Source organism: Athene noctua, chromosome 18 (assembly GCF_965140245.1).
Source record: "Athene noctua chromosome 18, bAthNoc1.hap1.1, whole genome shotgun sequence".
NCBI lineage: Eukaryota > Metazoa > Chordata > Aves > Strigiformes > Strigidae > Athene > Athene noctua.
The window spans coordinates 13532355-13554875 of NC_134054.1; the positions used below are offsets into that span (position 1 = coordinate 13532355).

The 22521-nt window shown below is 53.2% G+C and overlaps 2 protein-coding genes across 3 annotated transcripts in view; one reads left to right on the plus strand and one right to left on the minus strand.

Annotated features, from left to right (window-relative positions):
• Positions 1 to 102: 102 nt before the first annotated feature.
• Positions 103 to 1581, minus strand: TSPAN10 (tetraspanin 10). The gene is made up of 3 exons (XM_074922262.1): positions 1499 to 1581; positions 495 to 1093; positions 103 to 409 (listed from the first exon to the last, which is right to left on the minus strand). The coding sequence occupies exons 1-3, from the start codon at positions 1574 to 1576 to the stop codon at positions 103 to 105; spliced, it is 984 nt and encodes a 327-aa protein (XP_074778363.1). The 5' UTR covers positions 1577 to 1581.
• A 524-nt stretch (positions 1582 to 2105) lies between these two features.
• Positions 2106 to 22521, plus strand: part of NPLOC4 (NPL4 homolog, ubiquitin recognition factor) — a 29513-nt gene continuing 9097 nt past the window's right edge. The window contains exons 1-12 of one of the 2 annotated variants that reach the window (XM_074921868.1): positions 2106 to 2268; positions 3482 to 3562; positions 6087 to 6199; positions 7122 to 7301; positions 9697 to 9745; positions 10515 to 10609; positions 11811 to 11934; positions 13030 to 13209; positions 14744 to 14830; positions 16442 to 16513; positions 17187 to 17317; positions 19264 to 19435. In XM_074921868.1, the coding sequence (XP_074777969.1) occupies positions 2254 to 2268; positions 3482 to 3562; positions 6087 to 6199; positions 7122 to 7301; positions 9697 to 9745; positions 10515 to 10609; positions 11811 to 11934; positions 13030 to 13209; positions 14744 to 14830; positions 16442 to 16513; positions 17187 to 17317; positions 19264 to 19435 (1299 nt within the window). In that variant the 5' untranslated portion in view covers positions 2106 to 2253. The remainder of the gene's footprint in view (positions 2269 to 3481; positions 3563 to 6086; positions 6200 to 7121; positions 7302 to 9696; positions 9746 to 10514; positions 10610 to 11810; positions 11935 to 13029; positions 13210 to 14743; positions 14831 to 16441; positions 16514 to 17186; positions 17318 to 19263; positions 19436 to 22521) is intronic. The other variant, XM_074921867.1, reaches the window with a different exon arrangement.

The following is a 22521-nucleotide window of genomic DNA, read 5'->3' on the forward strand; positions in this document are numbered from 1 at the left end:
TTCAGGCTTCTGACGAGGTTTATTTTGGGCTGGATCGGCGCGCTCCCCGACACGTCCCCAACCTCACGGTGTTCCCCAGCGCGGGTGACAGCCAGCGCACCCTCAACCCTGCACCCCAATGGGTGCGACGTCTCTGAGCACCTTCAGCGCCATGACCACGCCGACGGCCTCCACCAGCACCAGCCCGGCCGCGGCGGCGGCGATGCCGCCCGCCTGGGTGCGGAGCCAGGCGCTGAGCTGCCCCACGCAGCCCCCCAAGTGCACGACGGCGCCGGCCGCCACGTCCCCCAGGTGCAGGACCCCGAAAGCGCACTGAGCGTTGGCGACGGTGCCGTTCTGCCACGGGTCCAGGCAGCAGGAGGCAGGGACGCTGCAGGCCTGCGCTCCCGGGGCGCTGCAGTTGAAGTACCTGCGGGGATGGATGAGCAGAGCTGCCGGGTGGTTCCCGGTGCGGGGACAGGCACCCCCCTCCCCACCCCAGCACCCCCACTCACGGGTTGGTCTCCCAGTCGCGGTAAGAGCCGAGGCCGCAGCAGCGTAGGCTCCGCTGCACCTCGTCCACCAAAAACCGCAGGTCAGGCTCCTCCTGGTAGCGCAGGAGGCAGAGGAACAGGGCATCCCGCAGCGCGTCCCGCAGCCGGCGCTGGGCCGCCAGCAGCAGCAGCCCCCCCAGCACCTCCAGCCCCGCGAAGGCGAGCACGGCCCCCACGAAGAAACGCAGCAGGCAGGGGCTAGAGCGGAGGGCGCCCAGGCAACCGGCCAGGGAGACGGCGCTGGCCCCCAGGCCCACCAGCACGAAGAGCAGCATAGGGTCGGAGCCCAGCGGGGCCAGGCGCTCCCCCCGCAGCAAGCCCTTGGCCAGCATTCCCCACACCCCCACAGCCAGGGCCAGCAAACCCAGCAGGAGGAAGAGGAGGTTCCAGAGGAAGGCCAGGTACCGCACGCACTGGCTGAAGGCCCCCGGCTTGCGAGGGATGGGGCGCTGTGCCCCGGGGTCGTGCTTGGCCGTGGGAAAGTCCATGTCCGCAGCCAGTGAGCCATCATCATCATCATCATCAGAGGAAGGGTAGGGCAGCTCCACCAGCCGGGACTCCTGCACAGACAGAGGAGCCGCTCACAGCCGGTGGGGTGGCCCCAGCAGACCCCCAGAAATACCCCCCCTCAACCCACATCCCCCCCGTCCCGCAGGCAGGGGCTGTCGCAGGCTCCTGGAGCCACCACGCACCCACTTCTGCAAGAGCCCCCTGAGCAGGGAGCCCCACATCCACCCCCCACCCTGTCCATCACAGAGACCCCCAGGGTCGGAGTAGACATGGGTGCTTTCCCAGAGACCCTGCCCCTAACTCAGGGGGACCCCCAGCCTCATCTCTATGGGGGATGCGGGTGCTGGGGGCTCCAGCACAGAGCCAGCACCCTGGGACTCAGGGGACACGGGTGTGGGCTGAGGGTCCCGAGGGAGGGGAGGGGGTGGGGGGGGTCTGCAGGGCCCCGGCGTTACCTGGGGCAGCAGCCGGGTGGTCTCCCCGCCGCCGGCCGCCCCACGGGGCCAGGAGAGCCGCGCCCTGCTCAGCGCCATCCTGCTCGCAGCCCAAGCCCAGGCAGTCACGCTCCCATCATGTGAGGGGTTGTGGCCAGCGCTTTAATAGGCTCCCGGCCCCACAGCTGGGCCCGATCCGGCCCGGCCCCCGCTGCAGCACCCATGTCCGTTGCCCCGTTAGCGGGGTCGGTGGCGAGGGCACAGCAGCACGTGTGGGGGGTTTGGGGTGAGTGTGGGGGGACACATCCCGCTGCCCGGCCCATGGGAGCCCCTCACGCTGCGCAGGGGAAGGGGAGGGCACCGGGGGGGCCCCACGGCCGGGCTGAGCCCCGCAGCGGGGGGACACCCCGAGGGGGGGGCAGGCTGCGAGCGGAACGGAAAAACAAGGGTTGAGGTGGCGGGGGGGGCGGTTGTGGCCGTGGCACCGAGGCAGCGCAGGGGACAATTGTGGCCGTTGCACCGAGGCAGCGTGGGGGACGGTTGTCGCGGGCGCCCCGCCCGGCCCGGCCCGGCCTAGGAACCGTTGTGCGGCGGAACGCGGGCGCCGGGGCGCGGGGCCCGGGCGGCGGGGGCGCAGGCGGCGGGCCGGGCCCGGGAGGCGGGTGGGCCGCAGCAGGGCCGGGCCGGGCCGGGCGTCGCGGAGCGGAACGGGCCGCAGCGGGCCCCGGCGGGGAGCTGAGCGCCGCGGCGAGCCCCGGGCCCCGGTGGGCAGCGCCATGGCGGAGACGATCGTGAGTGGGGCCGGGAGGCGGCGGCGGCCGGGGGGAGGGGCGATGAGGCAGCAGATTCCTGTGGGGCGGCGGGGCCGGGCCGAGCTCCCCCCGCCCGGCGGGACCGCGCCGGGGCGTGGGGACGGGGCAGCACCCCCGGGGGTGGCGGTGGCCGAGCCGGGCAGCCCCCTCCTTCCCGGAGCCGGGCCGTGGGCGCATTCCCGTGCTTTTACCCCAGGGAAATACCCCCCTGGGGGGGGTGGGGTTTGGGACCGGGACCCCGGCGGTCCCGCTCAGCGCCGGGCGGGGGAGGTCTCGGGGGAAGGTGCCCGATCCTGGCCGCTATCGCCAGAGAAGGGGCTCGTCGGGACTGGAAAAGTCTCCCGCTGCCGTTAGGCCGGGTTGGGTCCCGTGCTGAAAGTTGGGAGAGTGTAAAGGGGATCCTGCGAGGTAATGCCGGGACACCGGCAGCCTCCGGTGTCCTCCCGTGTCCCCCCGTGTCCCTCCTTCCAGCACCTCCTGCCATCCCCACCACGGCTCCGTGTGACACGCCAGCAGGTGAACGCGCCCTTTAGAGCCACTTGGGTCACTCCTCTGGTCCTCGGCAGCTCGAGGACGCCGGTGTTTATCTTTGCCACATCCCTGCCAGTATGTGGAGAACTGTCCCTGGCCTTCTGCCCAAAAAACCGGCCAGTTTTTCCCATCTTTGACTTCAGGTTGCAGCAAAACTGCTGTTTGGTGTTTCACAGCCTGAGCCCCGTGGCTCTTCTCCTCGTCTTGTCATCAGCTGCACATCAGTGACGTGGGTTGAAACACAACGACCGCGCAGGTGCCCATTAGCACCAGTCAGGCCAGTGTTTGTGTGTAGGCACCGAATGAATCGCTCCCCTGGAAGCTCTGATTCACCCTCCTTCTGAAAGTTTAATTCTGCGTTTGAGGACGCAGCTTTGACAAAAAAAAAAAAAAAAAAAAAAAAGCAGCGTTAGCGTTTTGTTTGGTGCCAACTTCTTGCTGTGCCTCAGGCATTGGGGTAATTCAGCCTGCAGCATGCAAACACCGGCCCAGAGCTGCCGTACCCAGAGCAGATGACTTCCTTGTGCATTTGTGTGTCCTTTCGGGGAGCAGGAGGGAGGAGGGTGGGGACGATCTGTGTCCTCTATGTGAAACTGCAGCGTGGCGTCAGCAGGTGGGCTCTGTCCCCCCGTCCCTAACCCGGGTCCTCTCAACCCCGCAGATAATCCGCGTGCAGTCGCCAGAAGGAGTGAAGCGCATCACGGCCACGAAGCGAGAAACGGTGGCGACGTTCCTCAAGAAGGTACCCCCGGGCCTCTCTGCGCCCTCCCTGCGGGGCCAGGCAGGGCTCCCGCGGCTCAGCCTCCGCCGCCGCTCGCTCCCGTGGGAGCCACGGGCTTCGCCTCGGCGGGCAAACGTGGCGGTGGCAGCGAGGATCGGGGTGTGCCTCCTGGAAAACGGCCGTTTTATTGGTGTGGCTGAAACTGGTTTTCTCACTGTTGTTCCAGAGGGAAAATAACAAAATTAAAGACAAAAACTTACTCCGCTTTTCAGTTGGAGTTTCTGGGGGTGGGAGCTTTCCTGGGGGAGGACACGTTTTTAGTGTTCTCCCAAAGAGATGGCAGCTGGGGAAGCAGAGGCTGATGGTGACACAGGAAAGCTGTTTGATAGTCAGAGCCTGCCTGGCCTCTTCAGGCGTGACCCAGCTGAAGCTCAGCTGCTTGACTTGCGCTTTGAATATTGTTTGAATGTGCTTTTTGTGCCCCTGGCTTTCCAGCGTGGTTTCCGAGAGAGCAAGGAAGGAATTAAGGCGAGATCTGAAGGCAATGCGGGAGCCTCCAGGGCCTCCTGGGATGGGGAGAGCACACGGAGTGTTGGAGTTGTCAGGTTTGGAGCTGGTTGTAGCTCGTTCTTTGGTCTGATGCAACTGCTCAGTGTTTAAAGTTTGCTATTTGAGCAGTTCTCCATTTCCTTCCCTCCTGGAACCTTCGGATTAGGATTTCTCTGCTTGGTAAGAGAAATTACTTTGTGTTCTGTGCCTGAAGGGCCATTCTTTTAGTCAGCGAGATTTCCTTTCCCCCTGCGAGGGGGAAGGGGAGCAGCCTGAAACCTGCTGTTGTTTGCGAGTTGTTTGCTTTGTTTGGAGCCTGGGCCCAGACCACGGCAACAATCCCCACCTGACCAAGCAAAAATCCTGATGGATTTCAGGGCTGGGTCATAGACACCCACTTCAGGCTCTGAACATTCTCACCCAAGGAGAAAAGCGTTGCTTTCAGAGTCTCTGGAACCTGTGCAAAACAAGCTGCTCGGTTTCAAGGGTTCATGTTACCCGAGGCGGGGTGGAACAATCGTGCTTGCAAGCACTTACCGTCGGAACAAAAGCATCAGCACTCACTAAAATTGCCTGTTGATCTGGGGAAAACTATATCCTCTTGCTGAGCTGAATTTGAGAAATGTTTGGGTTTCTTTCTTGATAACGGGCTTTACCTGGAAGGGGGAAAGCTGCAAATTTTACAATTTAAGATCTGTGCGTATTTAATAGCTGTGGATTTTAACGCTGAAATGTTAATCCATATGGTGGATTTTGTATTTAGCTAGATAGCTGTAATTAAAGAGGCATCAGATTGCTTCTATGCTAGCAATTAACTTGGATCTCCTCCTGATGACTCCAGAGAAGCTGCAGAAATGTGCAAGAAAGCACATTTCAGAGTGATAAGGGCCTCGATAATCTCTGCCTTTTGTAGCACATCCTAGGAAGAGAACTAAAAAATGAACCTCTCGGGTGTGTTCGGGTTAGAACTGAGTTAGGAACTAACTGGAGCCTTCTGCTAATGTAATGTGGAATTTGTCTGCCCTGCAAAAATTGGTGAAGTCTGTGGGCTGACGAGCTGATGTTTGATTCTGGCAGGCCTCACGCAGGAGACGGGGGGTTTGAAAGTCGTGCTCCCCTTCAGACGGCAGATCACTGCCTGCCACAAGTTGCTGCCCTCCGTGGGGCAGTTCTGTCTGTGGCTTGTTAGATTTGTGCTGTGTGCTGTGAGCCCTGCCGAACTTCATAAAAATAAAGGCCATTAACTTAAGAATTTAGGAAGAAACTTGTTGACTAAACTAACTTTTAACACCACTTTTAAACTGATGATGTTTTTAAGTGGCCAAATGTGAAAATGACTGTTGCTGTGAAGAGGCTTTTGACTGCTTAAGACTGAAGCAGCTTTAAACTGAAATAGTGAGAAGGATGAGCAGGGAAAAAAACCTGCCTGAGGACTGAGAGGTGGTTATTGTGAGGGCAAGTTCTGTCAGGAGGAAACAGGCGAATGGAGACAAATAGAAAGGAGAAGAGCAGGAAGAGCTTGAGTGAAACTTGTGTAGCAAGTGGTAGGCGAGAGCAGAGCTGAGGGCAGGAGATCCTCAGAGGTGAAGGTCTGGACTGAGGAATTCTGGTCACAGGAAGATGAGACTGACTTGGCCGGGGTGTGCTGGCAAGGCTGGAGGGAGAGAGCTGGGCTCGTGGAGAAGGTAGTTTCCCCCCTCTAGTCATGACAGCGCTTGCCTGGATTTAGATAAAAATACTGCATTTGTGTTGTGTGAAGTGAGAGACACGTTCTGTTTAAGTTGCTTTTTTTAATAGATTGCTTGTGTTACTAAGCGTTTCTATTTTTCTCAGTTTTATCCTGTGCTCTTCAGAAACACGAGTGAAGTCAGCTAAAGTTTTGCAATAGAAGTTCCCTGGACTTAGCGCTTGCTCTGAGCAGCTTTCAGCATCTGTCCGGGGCTGTGAGGTACCTTAAACCTTGTCGTTAAACCTTAAATTCTTCTCTCTCTTGCAGGTCGCGAAAGAATTTGGTTTCAGGAATAATGGGTTTTCTGTCTACACCAATAGAAACAGGACAGGAGAGATCACAGCCTCACAAAACAAATCCCTCAACTTACTGAAAATCAAGTGAGTCCTGACAGAGGGTGCTGTGGGTGGAGGGGGGCGCTTTGCACAACAGGGCACCTCTTCTCGGAGCTTGCCCCGACTCTTCCCTCCTGGGCAGCAGCAGACAGCGTCGCACTGCAGGAGTCCTGAGCCTTCAGCTCTCACCAGCTGCTTGAAGGGGTGAGCTCGATGGACGTGCCGAAACTGGGGGGATCAAACTGGCTACGCGTGAGGCTGTGGCAGCCGTTTTTTAGGTCACTTCTTGCCTTGTGTTTCGTTGTTGTGGTGAGGCAGCAGCAGGCCTCCCGTTTCCTCTTTTACAGCCCGCAGCAAGCGCCCTCACCCCTGCATTTCCTCACGCTGTCCTTTTTTTTCTGCACCAGTGCCAGAGTGTGATATTCCCCTGGGCAGAAGCCAGGCTTCCTGCCTTCTGTAGCCAGCCGCCGAGGGAGATCAGAGGTGCCAAATGGTGCAATCGCTTCATGTTTGGGAATGTCTTTGTTTTGTTTATGTCAGGAATAATGTTAAACTGGTTAAAAATACAAGAGCTGCTCCTACCGCGTGAGCTCGTGCCTTGGGTGTGTCAGCACTGGCAGCTCCCTCGGGAAGGCTGGGACTTGATGTGCACAGGAGCCTTACTGGTCCTTTTCCCTGCTGGAGCTGCTGCTTCTTTCTCTCCATAAGCTCCTTTCACCTTTTTTCTTTTTCTTTTTTTTTTTTTTTTTTTTTCCCCCCTCGATCTTGTCTCCTAATGAAAAGATTTACATTTATTGTGCAAAAGACCAAAGCAGCCGAAAGAGGCGGCTCGGGGAATGGCCTCGGACTGCCACGTTTGCTAGTCTGTGTGTAATTTGTGATAAATTACGTGTTCCTCTGTGCTCTGGGAGATTTGCTACCCAGAAGCAACCGCTGATACCCGTGTGTTGCTTCTCCACACCCGTAGGCATGGCGATATGCTGTTTCTCTACCCCTCGAGCCCGGCTGGCTCCTCCTCGGAGACCATGGACACCTCTGTCTCCCAAGGCTTGCGGCCTGTGGGGGCCCCCCAGGTGGTGGAAGATGAGATCGACCAGTATCTGATCAAACAGGATGGGAAGATTTACCGAAATCGAGACCAGCAGCTGTAAGTACGGGTGGACTTTGTTTCTGCCGATGCATCTGTGCCTCACCAGGGCTTGTAACGTCTTGTCTGAAACCAGCAGCCAGGAAATGTGCTGTGGGAACTACCCCCCGAGCCCCTGCTTTATCCCTCGCTGCCTTTGAAACGTTCACAAGGGAAAACAGTCCCTGCCATTGTCCTGGAAGGTTAAATCGAGCCCTGGTGAGCTGAGGAAGGAAGGATACCAAAATCCCAGGGTCTTTGCCAGGAAGGACTCATTCAGAGCATCTATTGTTCTGATCAAGGTGGCCCCTGCTATGGGACTTGCGATCGTATATTTTGTGCTCCTAAAACTTTTGGAGCTCTTCAGATTTAAATCAATACTTTGAATTCTTCCCCGGGATGTCCCGGCAGCCGGTGCTGTGTAGAAATACTGGATTATGCTCTGTGTGTGGCATATTGCTTAATAAGCAGGAGCCTGCTCTCTGCAGGAGCTCCTGTTCCATATGGTCTCAATGTGCAGCTCCCCGTTGTTCGGGTCCCGAGGTGAGGGGCTGCGTCTCGCAGGAGGGAAACGCGCTGGGGGCCGGAGCCACTGCCCCGGCCTCCCCCAGGCAGCGGCGGGTGAGCGTCGGGGTCGGGGTTGTTCTCTGAATCGCAGGCAGCTCCTCTGCCAGTGGAGATCTGAGCTCTGCTGGCTTTTCGGGCAGCCGGGCAGCCTCTGCCCGCGTGGGCACGACCCTGCCTCGCCGTCTGCGGCCCCTCGGCTGGGACGGCGCAAGCAGGAGCACTTCTGCGTCTTCAGATCCAGCCTCTCCTCCCAAAGGGAAAAACACAGGAGTGAAGGGAAGGAGTGGAAGTGTGTAACAGCAGAGACGTGGAAGTGGGGCTTGGGTCTCTGCCTGCTTGGCTTTTGGCTTCCTTTCCATCACGTGCCTCTCTTAACCTTTCCGTGAAACCAGGGAGTCCATTTTGCTCACAGAAACGCAGCAAAGTCTGGCTTTGCCAAAGCTCTTAGCTGCAAGAGGCTTAGGTAAACAAAGCAGCTTGTATTTTTGGTAAAAGTAATAATACAATGGTGAGTTAATACCACCGTAAATCTACACTGATGTTGCTAAAACCTCCTCTGTCTGGATGGTTGTTTTTTATTGCTCATCATTAACAACGTCCCAGTTGGCTCCTGGCCCGATGTCTGCACTGGTTGTTGGCTTGGGGCTGGACCCCTCTGCAGAGGTAACTTCTGAAAGGGCTGAAAATTTTAAAGGCAACCAGGAATTCTTTCTAAAACAGAATAGCTCGCCCTTCCCCATTGTGTTGTCTTCCATATGGTTTATCTTTACTGCTGCAGCAGCGAGGAAGTTTGGAGAGACAGAGCCTTTACGTGGAAAATCCTATCTAACCTTTTCAGGCTGATGATAAATAAGGGAAATGTCACATTATTGAAACAATAAAGGCAAAACCCACCACTCCATGGCAAAAACATTGTCTTTAACTTGACCACATTTTTCAAAAGAATAAATGAAGGTATTGTTCTTAGCAGGGAACCAAAGCACAGTGGTGGATATTTATGATAAAAAGAGTGTGTCTGGGCTTGTTCCTGTGTTTGTGAGTGCATATCAATCTAAACAAGAAGGGATGCTGGCGTTGGGCTGAGTGCATTAGCAGCCTTTAGTGGCCCTTTATGTACATTATCTGCCGCAATGCTGGGTTAAAAGCAAGGCTGCAACTGGATCCCATCCATTTTGTCTTTACAAGAGCCAGCATCCACGCTCCTCTCTAGAGGCCTACCCTTGAAAACTAGCACTGACCTAGTGCTGGGGCAGAGGGGGGGGACACAGACTTTTTTTTGCTGGTTTGTTTTTTTTTTGTTGTTTTAAAGCGATCACCTCACAAGGAGATGTTTTCCCCTCTGTTTTGTAACTTTACCCAGCGGGTCTTTATCTGTCTGATAAACACATGCGTCCCTGTTTGTTCCAGACCATCCTCTAGTGACTGATAAAGGATGAATGTTTTAGTTGTCTTTTTGTTACAGGCCCACAGGCCAGCCCTGTGACGTCGATTTAAAATTCTTTGAATTGAAACGCGACCCCAACACGGGGTTGTAAAACTTGAGAAGCTGTGATCTGACATCGCTTCACGTGGCTGTTCAGAGAGCAGAGCCACTTGCCAGCGACACAGGCATCAGGAGGGTTTGATCTTGACCTGGGACTCTCAGATTTAACCCGAAGCTGTTGCTGTCTCTTTATGTGAAATTATCTTGTGGTGACCCCTCTGTAATATTCCCTAGTGGGTGGAAGGTTGCTGGGAGCCATGTGATTGTACAGATCCTCCACACCAAAACTGTTAAGAGCAACTTTTACGGTCTGACTTTTCCATTATTAAGTAAGATTTCACACTACTTCTCTTCCTCTTTGCACAGGTGTCGCCACGGCCCCTTGGGTAAATGTGTGCACTGCGTACCGCTGGAGGTAAGAGCCCCGAGAACGTGCTCTAGAAAGTCACACAGTGTCCTCCTGGATCCAGTTCCTTCCAGTGTGAACGCAGCTCTGGGTCAGAATCCTGCCGTGCCCTGTAAAAGGCGCCGGCTCGCACCCAGGATCACTAAAGCCTCCGTGACCCTGGGTCGGTTCTGGTTAATGCCCTGGGTTTTGGCAGAAAGGGGTTTAACAAGAAGCGCTTTAGGAAAGCTCCAGTTTCCCTCCCTCTTCACTCTTGCCTCTTGTCTTCTTATTTCCTCCCCTCTCACGGATCCCAGCACTTCCCAGTTTAACCATGTATTATTAGGTAAAAGGCAGCTTTAGTAACGCCTACAAATGTGCTGAGCTGTAGAATTTACGGCATGAAGCAGTGATCCCTCAAAAGTCGCTGTGAGCGAGGATGGCTGTTCCCCCCCTTCCCCGCCGTGTGCTCTGGAAGTTTTTTTGGCCTTGTTTGAGCAGCTGGGTTTTTTGTTTGTTGTTAGATATTGAAAGGGAAAAGCGTTTCGCCTTTGAGGCTCGTTCTGATTTGTGGAGCCAATCTGTTATAAAAGTAGGAGGCGATAATAAAACTGGCTGTTGTAAAGCCCCACTGTTTCTATCACAGTAGTAGCTGCCTTGAAAATGAGCCTAAATTTCCTTGATTGTTTCCACATTGAGAGCCGGTGGGGTTGACTCTAGAACATCCATTTGTTTAGTGATCAATGTATTATCAGACAGGTGTCTGACCTGGCTTTTCTTTGTGTGGTGTTTTTGGCAGCCTTTTGATGAGGATTATTTAAACCATCTGGAACCTCCTGTGAAGCATATGTCCTTCCATGCCTACATCAGGAAGCTGACCGGAGGGGCAGACAAGTAAGAAAATCTCTGTGTTTAAGGAAATCTAGTTGTAGCTTCTTTTTTAAAATACAAATGAAAGTACAGGCAGAGCTCACCAAATTAGTGTTGGATACAAGTATTGAATGGCAAAGTGAGGAGAAAACAACACGTGAAAAGAAAAGGAAAAAAAGACAGGGAAAAAAAAGAATTTTTTTTTTTTTTGTGACAACGTAATTGCTTCCAGGAGACGCTACTGATGGGGGGAGAAGGCCAGATGGAAGGAAAGAGTTTCCTTAATTATATCAAGCTCCAAGCCTGGGTCTCAGACCTCGTGGAGAGGCTCTGAGACTGTGGTGGACCTGGGGAGCTTTTATTCACCAGTGGCTTTTCTTACCTACAAACGTGAACAGGAGAGAAGGACGAGCCTGACATTCCTCAGGGCCTGATTCTGCTCTGTCCCATGCTCTGTGTGTGCTTGGTGAAACCCTTTCTTGTCACGGTGCCGTAGTTCACTGCCCACAAACTGGAAAATAAGGTGTCCTGCCCCGGGTGGAGGGTGCTGTGGTGACCCGGGCCAGATAAGTGCTGAGCAGAGAGGAAGTGCTGAAAGAAGTATTTATTTCTTTACGCCTCGCTGTGGCGCATGTGTTCAGCGAAGGATCTAAAGTCCCCTTTGGAGATGTCGGGTAACCCGCTGTGTTCTGAAGTGCAGCTCCTTTAAATAAGTTCTGCAGAGGTGTAACCTTCTCCCTCCTATCCCTAAAGGCCGTTGGGATTTTTTAAATGTCTTTGTGAAATGCAGCTCCAGTCCGTAATACTTTGATTTGAAGGGAACTTCCCTTTGCAGGAAGCCTTGTGCACATGAAAGGAACTCTCATTCACCCTAGCAGTATAATCTATTACTTCCCACGTGCTGCGTAAATTATTTAAGCAGGGTCCCGTGAGTTTTCTGTCTCTGCTCTTGCTCGAATATCTGCTTAGGAGCTGGCTCGGGGAGCACGTGTCGGCCTCTTGACCTCCCTCTCTCAGCAGGCAGCAGAGGTTACTCGGGGACTGCAGGAGCCGGGCGTCCCCCCGTGGGAGTTTGCGGGGCGCTTTGAGATCCTCTGATGACACAAAGCCTTCTCCTCTGCCCTACTCTACAATATTTCTAGCCACTCACTTTTTTTTTTTTTTTTTTTTAAGATCCAAAAGAATTTACTGTGGTAACGTCAGCTTTCTCTTTCCCTTCTCTCAGAGGGAAGTTTGTTGCCCTGGAAAACATCAGCTGTAAGATCAAATCGGGCTGTGAAGGGCACCCTCCTTGGCCAGAAGGCATCTGCACAAAGTGTCAGCCAAGTGCCATCACTCTCAATAGGCAGGTGAGAAGCAGCTCGCAGGAGCCTTTGTGCTTAAAGCTGAGAGGGGATTTGACCTTTATTTTTGGAGAGATGACTTCAAGAACAGCCAACTTGGAGCAAGAAGCCTTTGCGTATTGGCAGTTGTCGGGGAAATGGCTGTTAATGTCTTCAGTCCTTGGAGAAAAGGACTCCAGAATGTATCTGGCTCAGCAGTTTCCTCTTAATATGGAGGACATCTGAGCTGGCACCGCTACGATGAATCCCCGCGCTTTTCCCTCACGGGATCCAAAAGGCCACCCACTGTTTCTTCTTGTTTCCTCCTAAATTTCAGTGTCTGTTTTTTTGAGATGCAAAGGCTCTTGGGGTAAGGGCCCTCGTAAAGAACCCGAGCTAATGGGGTGCTGGGGGTGCTGAGTGCTTCCCCGCGCTTCAGCCTGTGGAGCCCCCAGTGTAGGGGGGGTGCAGAGGAGGGTAACCAGCCTGGGGAAGGGCCTGGAGAATCAATCCTGTGAGGAGGCAGGGAAGGAGCTGGGAGTGTTCAGTGTGAGGAGGAGGAGGCTGAGGGGAGCCCTCATCCCTCTCTGCAGCTCCTGCCAGGACATTGCAGAGAGGCTGGGGCTGGGCTCTGCTCCCAGGGGATCAGGGACAGGACAAGAGGGAACGGCTGGAAACTGCCACAGGGGAGGGTCAGGCTGGGCAGGAGGAGAAAATGTTTCCCAGCAAGAGTGGTCCGAGAGTGGAACAGGCTGCCCAGGGAGGGGGAGTCCCCATCCCTGGGGGGGGTTCAGGGCCGTTGGGATGAGCTGTGGGGGGATGTGGGGTAGGGGAGAACTTTGTAGAGTCGGGCTGAGGGTTGGACTCGATGATCCCGAGAGGCTTTTCCGACATGAGTGATTCTGGGATTCTGTGGTGGGCCGGGGAGTGGTGCTGAGGGCAGCAGAGGGGAGGGAGGGAGGGAGGGAGGGAGGCAGCGAGAGCCTTCCCTGTCCTGGCTGTGGCAGGGTTCAGCTGTAAGGGGGGGTGGGGGCATGTCCTGGGCAGCTGGGAGGTGTTGGGGATAGGCAAAGCGAATGCACCCGGTCGAGGATGGCCTGACGCTTGAACTTTGTCGAACAGAAATACAGGCATGTTGACAACATCATGTTTGAGAACCACACAATTGCAGATCGCTTCCTCGACTTCTGGCGGAAGACAGGAAACCAACACCTCGGGTACCTCTACGGCCGGTACACGGAGCACAAGGACATCCCGCTGGGGATCCGGGCGGAGGTTGCTGCCATCTATGAACCCCCCCAGGTAAAAGTTGGGTGTCCTGGCCTCTGTGTCGTGTCGACTCGCAATCGGGGGGACGCAGAAAACGCTTTTGTGTTTGGGAAACCTCGTGCAGGATTTCCGACTGCAGCTGTGTAAGGAAAACAGAGAAAGAGGTGGTGTGATTTATGTCTTTTGTGTTTTATTGCCACCAAAAGAATTTTAAACCCCAGATTTGCTTTTTGTTATTTTGATGGGGTTTTTTTTACATCACTTTTTGCTCAGATGATTTAAAGCCAAGGTGACTTTGTAACGGTGGATTTCACTTTTCACGTTTCCTTGATTACTGATTTCCAAGGCTGTGGTGCAGAACAGCTTGAAAACAAATTCTGTACGAGGGATAAAAAAAAGTTTTGGCCTTTGCTTCAATTTCTTATCAGCTAGCTCTCCGGGAAAACTTAAGCAGCTTAATTAGACAAAAATCGAGAGGCTGAGGATGAGATTTGATGCCTCGGAGCAGCTGGAGTCCCCACTAGATGGTGCACGGCACCGCGCAGCCCCGCGCCCGGCACCGCCGCGTCCTCCCGGGAGGCTGCGGCCGGAGCGGGCCCCGCCGAGCCGGGCTGCCCAGGGAACCCAAAACCTGAATTCGGTGTCAGAAAAACTGAAAACGGAGATAGCAAATCCAAAAAGCCACTCTGCCCACGACACAAGGCTCGGCTTGGAGTTGAGTTTGCCTACTGGCTTCTTCACCGCTGAGCAAAGTCGCTTTGCTAAGTGCAGACGCTGTGTGTACAAACATGTCGTGGTGGGTCGTATGTTTTCTTCCTCTTGCTGATTTCTGCAGAGTTGCTAGAGGGAAACTCAACAGATCTGTCAGTGGAAAGACAGCAAATGGAGCTTTGGGAGTGTGTGTGTGAGAGCAGCATTGCAAACCTTTTATAAGTTCTTCCTTTTCTTTGCAATACGAGCAGAGCCGTGCCCTCTATTGTTTCAGTGTCGCTGTCACGGCTCGAAGTTCATATGCTTCTAGTTGTGCACGGTAAAAGCGAGGGAGCTTTTGCTCTCCTGGCGAGCGGGCCCTGCTGTGCTTCTTGACACGGCATCTCCCCGCACGAGCAAGCTCGCCTCTGAAACGCACCCAGATGGAGTCGTGTTTGCCAGAGCGCGGGGGGAAGGCCTGGGCGTGGGCTCTTGGATTCACTGGATTTCTGCCTCTCTGCTGCTCGGAGATTCAAACAAACGCAACGGCCGTACAAAACCAGCAGGTTGAACACAGAGCTTTGGAAAAATTATATAATCTCTCACTTTTTCCAAAGCGCTCGGAAACAGCGACGGCCCGTTTGTAAATGCTGAGTCTTTCATTCATAAACCCCGATGTAGTTTGCAAACGCAGCTGAAGAGCTCGGGCAGGATGGGTCTGTGAGTAGGGGAGGTCTCTGGGGTGAAGCCAGTCGGTGGTAACGCCGAAGGGGAAACCCAGGGCCCTGCTTCCACCCTCCGCCTCGTTCCTGACAGTGGCCAAGCGTGCTGTGTTTTTTCCTGTTCTGTCTTACTAGCAAGTTTTTCTTTGCTGCAGATTGGTACACAGAACAGCCTGGAGATCCTGGAAGATCCAAAAGCTGAGGTTGTGGATGAGATCGCTGCAAAGCTTGGACTCAGAAAGGTTAGGATGTTGTCGGATCTCATGCGTCTTTGTTTGGCAGTGAAGAAAGTCGGCGGCGGTTCTCTTCAGCTCCACGGGGTTATTCAAGACCGTTTGGGCAGATCTGAAATCTAGCTTAAGTGTCAATAACTCTTACACTTTTCAGTATGAAAAAACAAAATGAAAGCGTTTTCCTGAGCTCAAGCATCTAGCAGGGCTGTGCAGCTGAAGTCAGGAGTTCTCTGTCATGAGTGACATCAAAGGGAGTAAGCGAAGAAGCAGAAACACCATTTTCACTTTATTTCTCCTCAGATAGGAGCCGTTCCTGGTAGCATCTCCCCAGCGAGTGCTAATTTGGCACAGATGTAGCTGGAGTTGCCTTCCGAGCTTGTTCTTTTGACAGAATCTGTGCTCCACTTCCAGGAGCAGAGGCTTCAGCTTGTTTTTTATTCTCCTCCGTGGGGTCCTGCCTCTTGGGGCGGCCGCAGCGAGTTAAGTTGTACGTTGGTTTTAGAGGTGCAGGCACCCGGCAGCTGAGCCTCAGTCCTCTGTTCCCCTCATGCCTGCAGCCAGTCAATCGACCAGGAGCTGCGGGAGGTGGGATCCGCTGGTTTGCTGCCAGCTCTCAAACCTCTGTGGATATTTTCCGGTTTGGGAAACCTTTTGGTATCGTGTGAGTGCCAGGGATGAGATGTACACAAACAAGATTTGACTTGCTAAAGAAAACACAAATCAGAAACGACTCGGTACAGTAGACTATAAACATCTGTGGTGAGGTCTTTTGTTCTCTGAAGATAAGATCTTCAGCTTTTTGCCAGTGTCTGAAGCAAAGCTTCTGTGTGTGTTGTTTATTTCCAGGCTTTTCCTCCGCTTCTCACATGAGGTATTTTTAATCGATACGACTTAGCACAGAACTTACTGCTGGTTGCAGATTTTTCTCTGGGCTCTGCTAGGACTCTGAATCAGCAGTTCTTCCTCTGAAGGGTTAATGCTGTGGGAGCTGGTCACGGGGCTGGTTTTAGCACGTGTGTGTAGAAGGGTTCACGCAGCGGTGTGTGTGTGTACACATCTATACTCCTATGTGCAAACAATGCAGAAAGCAGGAATGTGTTTTTTGGATCGGAGCAGGCTCTGATTTGGAATGAATCATCCTCCAGTGGGAACATATGAGCTTTATCTTAACTAGTGACTGCGAGCTTCAAAATGAGATCATGTGAGCTGCTTTGTCATCCGCTGGCGCTCCCGGTGCTGCTCTGCTCTGAGTGCTCAATAGGAAATGCTTTTTGCTGTGGGTGGGAGGAGGTAGCGGCTGAGAGGCCTCTTGCAGCCTCCAGATCTTTCCATGAAAAAATATTCCATAGTGAAACATAAAGCTGCAGGTGCCCCCGGCCGGCCAGCTGGCATGCTGCTCCTGGAAATCGGATTCAAATGAGCCCGGCACAGCTGGGAGAGCCATTTCCTTCAGGCAGCGTACAGCAGGGCCCTGCGAGGAGCCAAGAACATCTTGTCCTGCTAGGAGAAAATGTATAAGCTCTCTTCTGGTTTGGGTTGGTTTTCGTTTTGGGTTTGGGTTTTGGTTTTTTTTTTTTTTTTTCCCCTTAAAGCAACTTTCTTCATAACACTTCTTTATAGGTTGGCTGGATATTCACTGATCTGGTCTCTGAAGACACACGGAAAGGGACTGTTCGATACAGCAGAAACAAGGTGAGATTCAAGCGTGCAGCTAATTCCAGACGCCGGTACGGAGCGTTGGTGTCATCCCATAAACACGGGCTGTGCCGAGCCAGGGCAGCGCGGGTGACGCTGGGAATTCTGGTGAAATGGGGTTTTTCAGAAGCTTCTGAAGGAAAAGGAGCTTGAGCTGGAAGAGCACTGTCAGGGGCTGAAGCTGTTGGGATGGCACACAAAGCTGCCTGCCCTCCTTCGCCCACGCTGCTTAAAGAAAATGGTGCTTGTGGTTTAAGAAAATTGAGTAGGACAGAGGGAATGGGGTGGTGTGAGGTGCAGGCACAGCGAGCAAAAGTGACTCAGAGGATGTATCCACGGGCTGGGCTTTGTGAGATAGACGTGGCTCAAACTTTGACCTGCTCAGCTTCCCGTAATTCTAAAATCAGTGCTAGCCCTATTTGGAAAATGAAACTCTGGTTTTTAAAAAAAAAAAAAAAAAAAAAAGGTGTGTAAAGGTGGGTGGAACTAGAAGCGGGACAGTCCTGCTGGGGAGCTGACATGTCACATTCTTCGCCCCGTCTCTGCAGCAACTTTCTACGAAAGCATGTTTTACTGGGGTGTTGGTAGTTTTCCTTGGCTGCAGCCCAGGGAAATAGGTCTAGGCTACATCGCCTTGTCCTTTTTATTGACGTTTCTGCTCTTCCCTCAGGACACGTATTATCTAAGTGCGGAAGAGTGCATCACAGCTGGAAACTTTCAGAACCAGCAGCCCAACATCTGTCGCCTTTCTCCAGATGGTCATTTTGGATCCAAGTTTGTCACAGTTGTGGCTACAGGTATAAACTGGCCTCGGCTTGCCCCGGCTCTCTGGGTTACACATGAATTATCTCTCGTTAACAGAAGAAGAATATGCAGCTCTGCCAGAAGTCAGACGTCCTGGTCCCCATCTGTCCTATTTAACAAGGGTTTTGCCTTGCTCTGTCAAGTAAAATCCTCTTTCATTCTTTGTGCTATCTCCTCTACGATTATTTACCCTGTCCCCTGCAGGAAACTTAATTGAGGCTCAGACCTGAAGCACCCACCTCTGTGATCCGTAAAGCATTTTTTTTGCCTGCGTCCAAGGGAATAACTGTTTCTCCCTTTTCTGTTTCGAATCTTGAAGCTCCAAATTCCGTTGCCTGAAAGCGGCAGTGCAGAACCACGGCAATCCGGATCCTGAAAGTTACTCTGGCTGGTTCAGCATAAAGGAGGGACCTTTATCTCCCTTGTGTCGCTGTCAGGGAAACCCTTACGCAGGATGCTGTGCTCTTCCGTGCATGGAAACATTTTTTGTTTGCCTGAATAAAACAAAGAAGCCTGCAAAATGCTTTGCTTTGTCACCTCTGATTATAGGTGTTTTCGCAGCAAGCCTCGGGAGGCACTGTGGAATAGTCTGCGCTGCCCGGGCTGCGAGGGGAGATGTTGGCAGCGCTGGGAGAGTTGTAGTGTTAGAAGTTCAATCTGCTCTTCTCCGCGGGATGACACATGGATTCGGTTAAAATTTCCCTGGAGCAGATACGCTGCGTTCCGGGGCTGTTTAGCACAATGAAGAAAACGCGTGACTTCCAAATAGCATCCAATGTAAAAACTGAAAGTGTGATATTATATTGCCTCCTCGGAGCCCAGGTTTTGTAAAGTGTTCCCGGAGCCTTTTTCAGTGAAAACGCTCTCTTTCAGTTAACAGGCCCGTGCACTCAGACAGCTGCCCATAGTTCCAGACTGCTAAACGCAGCCATCTTTCATTAAAGATAGATGTGTATCACGCTTGCTCTTTTTAAAAATTTATTTGTTGGGTTTTTTATTTCAAACAAGGTGTTTTACTGTGAAAATGATGACTGGCTTTGTTTAGGCCTTCCCCGTGTCTTGGTCAGTGTTTAATTTCTAGGAGTGCTTGTTCTGGAGCAGTGAGTGATTGAGGTTAGAGATCAAAGGGTAGAAAACGAATATTTCCTCTTTTCTGTTCCAGGTAATTTCATTCTCTTCTGTTAAATCAGCCCATCAGGTTTCTATTTAAACACTTGATTCCTTCCTTTTGTGCCGTATAAATATATTTGGATAGTTTGCATCGACTTTGCCTTTAAATCCTCTACGTGGATTAATTCCTATCCCCTCCAGAATTCCTAGGTTTGGAAATAGTAACGTTTTCCTACCATCTGTCTGTATCTTCTCTTTCCAGTTGTGTTCTAATGACATATGACCTGACGTTGCTTACTTTATCCAAATTAAAGCGCCAAGCATGTGATCTATCAGCGAGCCAGGGTCTTAATTTCCACTTTCCATGTCAGATTTCCACCAGGCCATCCATTACAGGCTGACAAAACACTTTTTCTTCTTACGCCTGACATTACTAAGGGACCAACCCCGAATGGTTCCTTGGATACAAGAGAGGCCCCCAGGAGCTGCGTGCCTGGTTTTTGTTTGGAAAGAGAGAAGATACCTGCAGGGAGGTGGGAGGGGGACACTCCCAGGAGCCTTTCAGAAGGAGAGCTTCGCCTCCTTTGAGCTCCTGGCGGAGTGCTCTTGCTGTCACTCCAGAGGTCTGTCCTGTTAGGCTAGCTGTGAAAACGTGAGGTACTAAATAAATGTAGAATTTAGAAGAAGTTCTTACCTAGAAGTGCTTCCCATGCAGCAGCACCAGCGGTCTCACCTCGCCACCCTTTGTTCTTAGCCACACCGCTGTGTTTAACGCTGCTCTTTGAGTCGAGCCTCGGGCGAGTCGCTCTCGTGTGGGATTTTGAACCAACCTCTTCTCTTCCAGGTGGTCCCGACAACCAGGTCCACTTCGAGGGGTACCAGGTCTCGAATCAGTGCATGGCGCTGGTGCGGGACGAGTGCTTGCTGCCCTGCCGAGATGCGCCGGAGCTGGGCTATGCCAAGGAGTCCAGCAGCGAGCAGTACGTGCCTGATGTGTTTTACAAGGTAAGGGCTGCGTGCTGGGCTGGGGGAGCTGCAGAAAAGTCTCTGCCGCGTGGCTGGAAATCGGTATGGCCGGCTCAGGAAAGGATGTCTTTGAGGTCTGAACTATTTTCAGTAGTAACCATTCGCCACATGTCTGCAAAGTAATTGCATAAGCTCCATTTCCCCCTCATAAATGCGCTGTTACGGTTTCCGGTGCGGCGGTAGCCACTGGCTATCCAGCTTCTAAACGAGGCCCGCAGTGATCCACCGAGAGCCTGCAGCAAGTGCTCTGACCTCGCCTCCCCTTCCGTTTGTTGGCAGTCTTTGCTGTGCTTCCCTTGATTTTATTTTTTTTTTTAGACTGGCTCTGAGGAAGGATTTCTGTGCAGAAGGGGCTGTTGGGCGTTGGAATGGGCTGCCCAGGGCAGGGGGGAGTCCCCGGGATCCCTGGGGGGGTTGAAGAGTCGGGCTGAGCCAGCGCTGAGGGACCTGGGGGAGTTGGGAAGGGTCAGGGGGAGGGTCATGGCTGGGCTGGAGGAGCTTCAGGGGCTTTTCCAACCCGGATGATTCTTGGTGCTTGTTTCTGGAGATCTTCAGCCCCGCTGTGTCTGCAGGGTCAGGTTAGAAACTCGGGGGCAGGCTCTCTGCGGAGGCTGATAGCACTGCTTCCCAAACCTGGGCAAGGACAGAGGAATTAATGGCGCTGCTTGCCAACTAATTACCCATCCATCACCCGAGTTAGTTCTTGGGTCTGATACTCACAGCCCGCTCAGCCTGTAGTGCTCCTGCCGCCTGTACTAAAGCTGTCTGTCAGGAGTGTAGGATGAGCAGAGCTGCTTTCTTTTGGGACGGCAGAAATGAGCGTGTTGGGCACCAGAGACGGAAACGGAGCTGCTCGAAATGCTCTTGTACGCCCTGAACCCGAGACGGGGAAATGCTGACCTGGGTGAATTAGTCCGTGAGACTCCATCTTCCCCCTCCACCCCTTAACGCTGGTGTTTCTTGACACCACCTGAAAAGGGAGGAACACCTCTGGCCTAAATTCCGCGCCGAGACGAAAGGTAGATGGAGTCGGTGCGGTTTTCCGTAGCACACAGACAGTTTGCTCTTAGGAGCTGATAAGCCAGGTCCGATTTAGATACAGCACAGCTCGATTATGCAAGGCTTGGCCCCGAGCGTGCTGATGAGCTCACCTCCTGGCCTGGAGGAGCCGTGGCACAGGCAGGGTGCAGCCTCACAGGAGGGCCCACAGGTCTGGGTCCCACATGTGGGCCACCCCGGGCGTTCGGAGCAGCAGGAAGCCAGCGGGTGTTCCCATAAGGTCTTCACTCCCCTTGGTAATCTGAAGCAGGGAGATAAACACAGCGCTAACTGATGGCTCCAGCCTCCTGTGGAAATTTCCATGAGCCACTGATTCACTGGGTCAGGCTGCAGCTGATTTCATATGTTTTATAACTTCTATCCATAATTGCCTTTTTCATGATGTGCTCAAGGAAGGCTCAAGGACTGCTCTGGCGGGTGTAATTGTCCTTCAGCCTTAAACGTGTTTGGCTGTAGGATCTCTTAATTTTTTTTTTGGAATGTTCTTAAATCAACGGAAAGCTTAGTCACTCCTGGCTTTGAAAACCTTTGGGGTCTCATTAAATGTGCGAGGCTTGAGGTCAGAGACACTACCTCATAGTTACTGGGTTGGTGACAATAACTGTGTCAAAGCTTTGGATAAATACAGCGGGAGGAGCAGGAGTCCCGTGCGTGGCCTCAGCGGAGGACAACTGCTCCGTGGTGCAGCACCCTGCTCCCCCTTTCTCTGCTGGAAGGGCAGGTGCTGAGCAGCTTCGTCCCCACTCCTCGATGCGGGGGTTCCCCTCTGTGCTGCCCCACACACGCACAGCTAGGTTTGGGCAGAAAGATGCACTTTTGAGTAGCTGCTGCGTTTTGTCTCGGACTCAGAAGCTCTCGCTGGTAGAGAGAAAAGTCCATATATATATTTTTTTTGTGTAACGTGCAAGTATTCATTTGAAAAGTCCTTTAGGATGAAAGGAGCGATACGAATTTATTCTAATTGGATGAGAACCAGAAGCCAATGTTTGTGTAGTACAGATGTATTTATAGAGCAATTACGCGTCCGGACGCAAAGCAAAATCTATTGAACTCTCGGGTCTGCCCACGAGAGGGTGATGCAGTCGGTTCACCTTCGGCTTTGCCAGTAGGAAAAGGTGCTGCTCTTCATGTCTCTAGTGGGCCAGCGAGCTGGTTTTTCAGCGTTTGCACCACGGTTTGTGTTTGGGGAGTGGGAGAAGGGGGCTACCACGTCCCCCGGGGCTGCAGCTGATCCTGCCCCAACCTGAGTCACCTCGGCATAGATGGGCTTTTCTTCCACGGGTGTAGGAAAGCGGATGGCACCAGCGTTATCCTGCCTCCAGAGGCCAGGCGTTTTTCCTGAGCCTCCAGCCTTGTGATTTCTGTATTTCTTTACCATTCTCTTTACGTTGGCCACTAGCCCTGCTGCTCAGAGGAGCCACCCCAGTGGAATTGGCAGCGTGCGCTTTTCTACACGTGGCCGTTGCTTTCCTGGCTCGTGAAGGCTGGAGTTCCGCTCTAGCCGAGGGCTTTGGGCAGCGTGAGCGCGAGTGACTTTGCTGGGAGATGCTTCCCCAGGTACGATTAGCCAGAAGGGAGCAAACACCTCCCTTGGCCTCCCAGGTTGTCTGCGGAGTGTCGCAGCGCGGCGGCCGTTTCCAGCTGGAACGTTGCACAACCGGCATGTGCTTCGTGGCGAGTTCAACGCAACAAAACTCATGAAGGAGTCGCTCTTGTCAAGCCGCAGACACGCTCCTTTGTGAGTGAAGACGACGCTGTTGCAGTGGCCACTTCACCCAGTTTCCCAGCTGGATGGGGGAGAGCCCATCTGAGCACCACTTTTCCGTTCCCTGTCTTCTGCCCTCGCGCCGTCTCCTTTGTCCCTTTGGCTCTAAAAAATAACCGTATTGATTTTTGACCCCACCGTTGACTTCATGGGCGTCTCAACCATCCCCTGAATGCGGGGAAAAGATTGCTGTGTTTTACAGACCCTTTGAAACATTTGAATAATTGGATTTTGGGGCTGG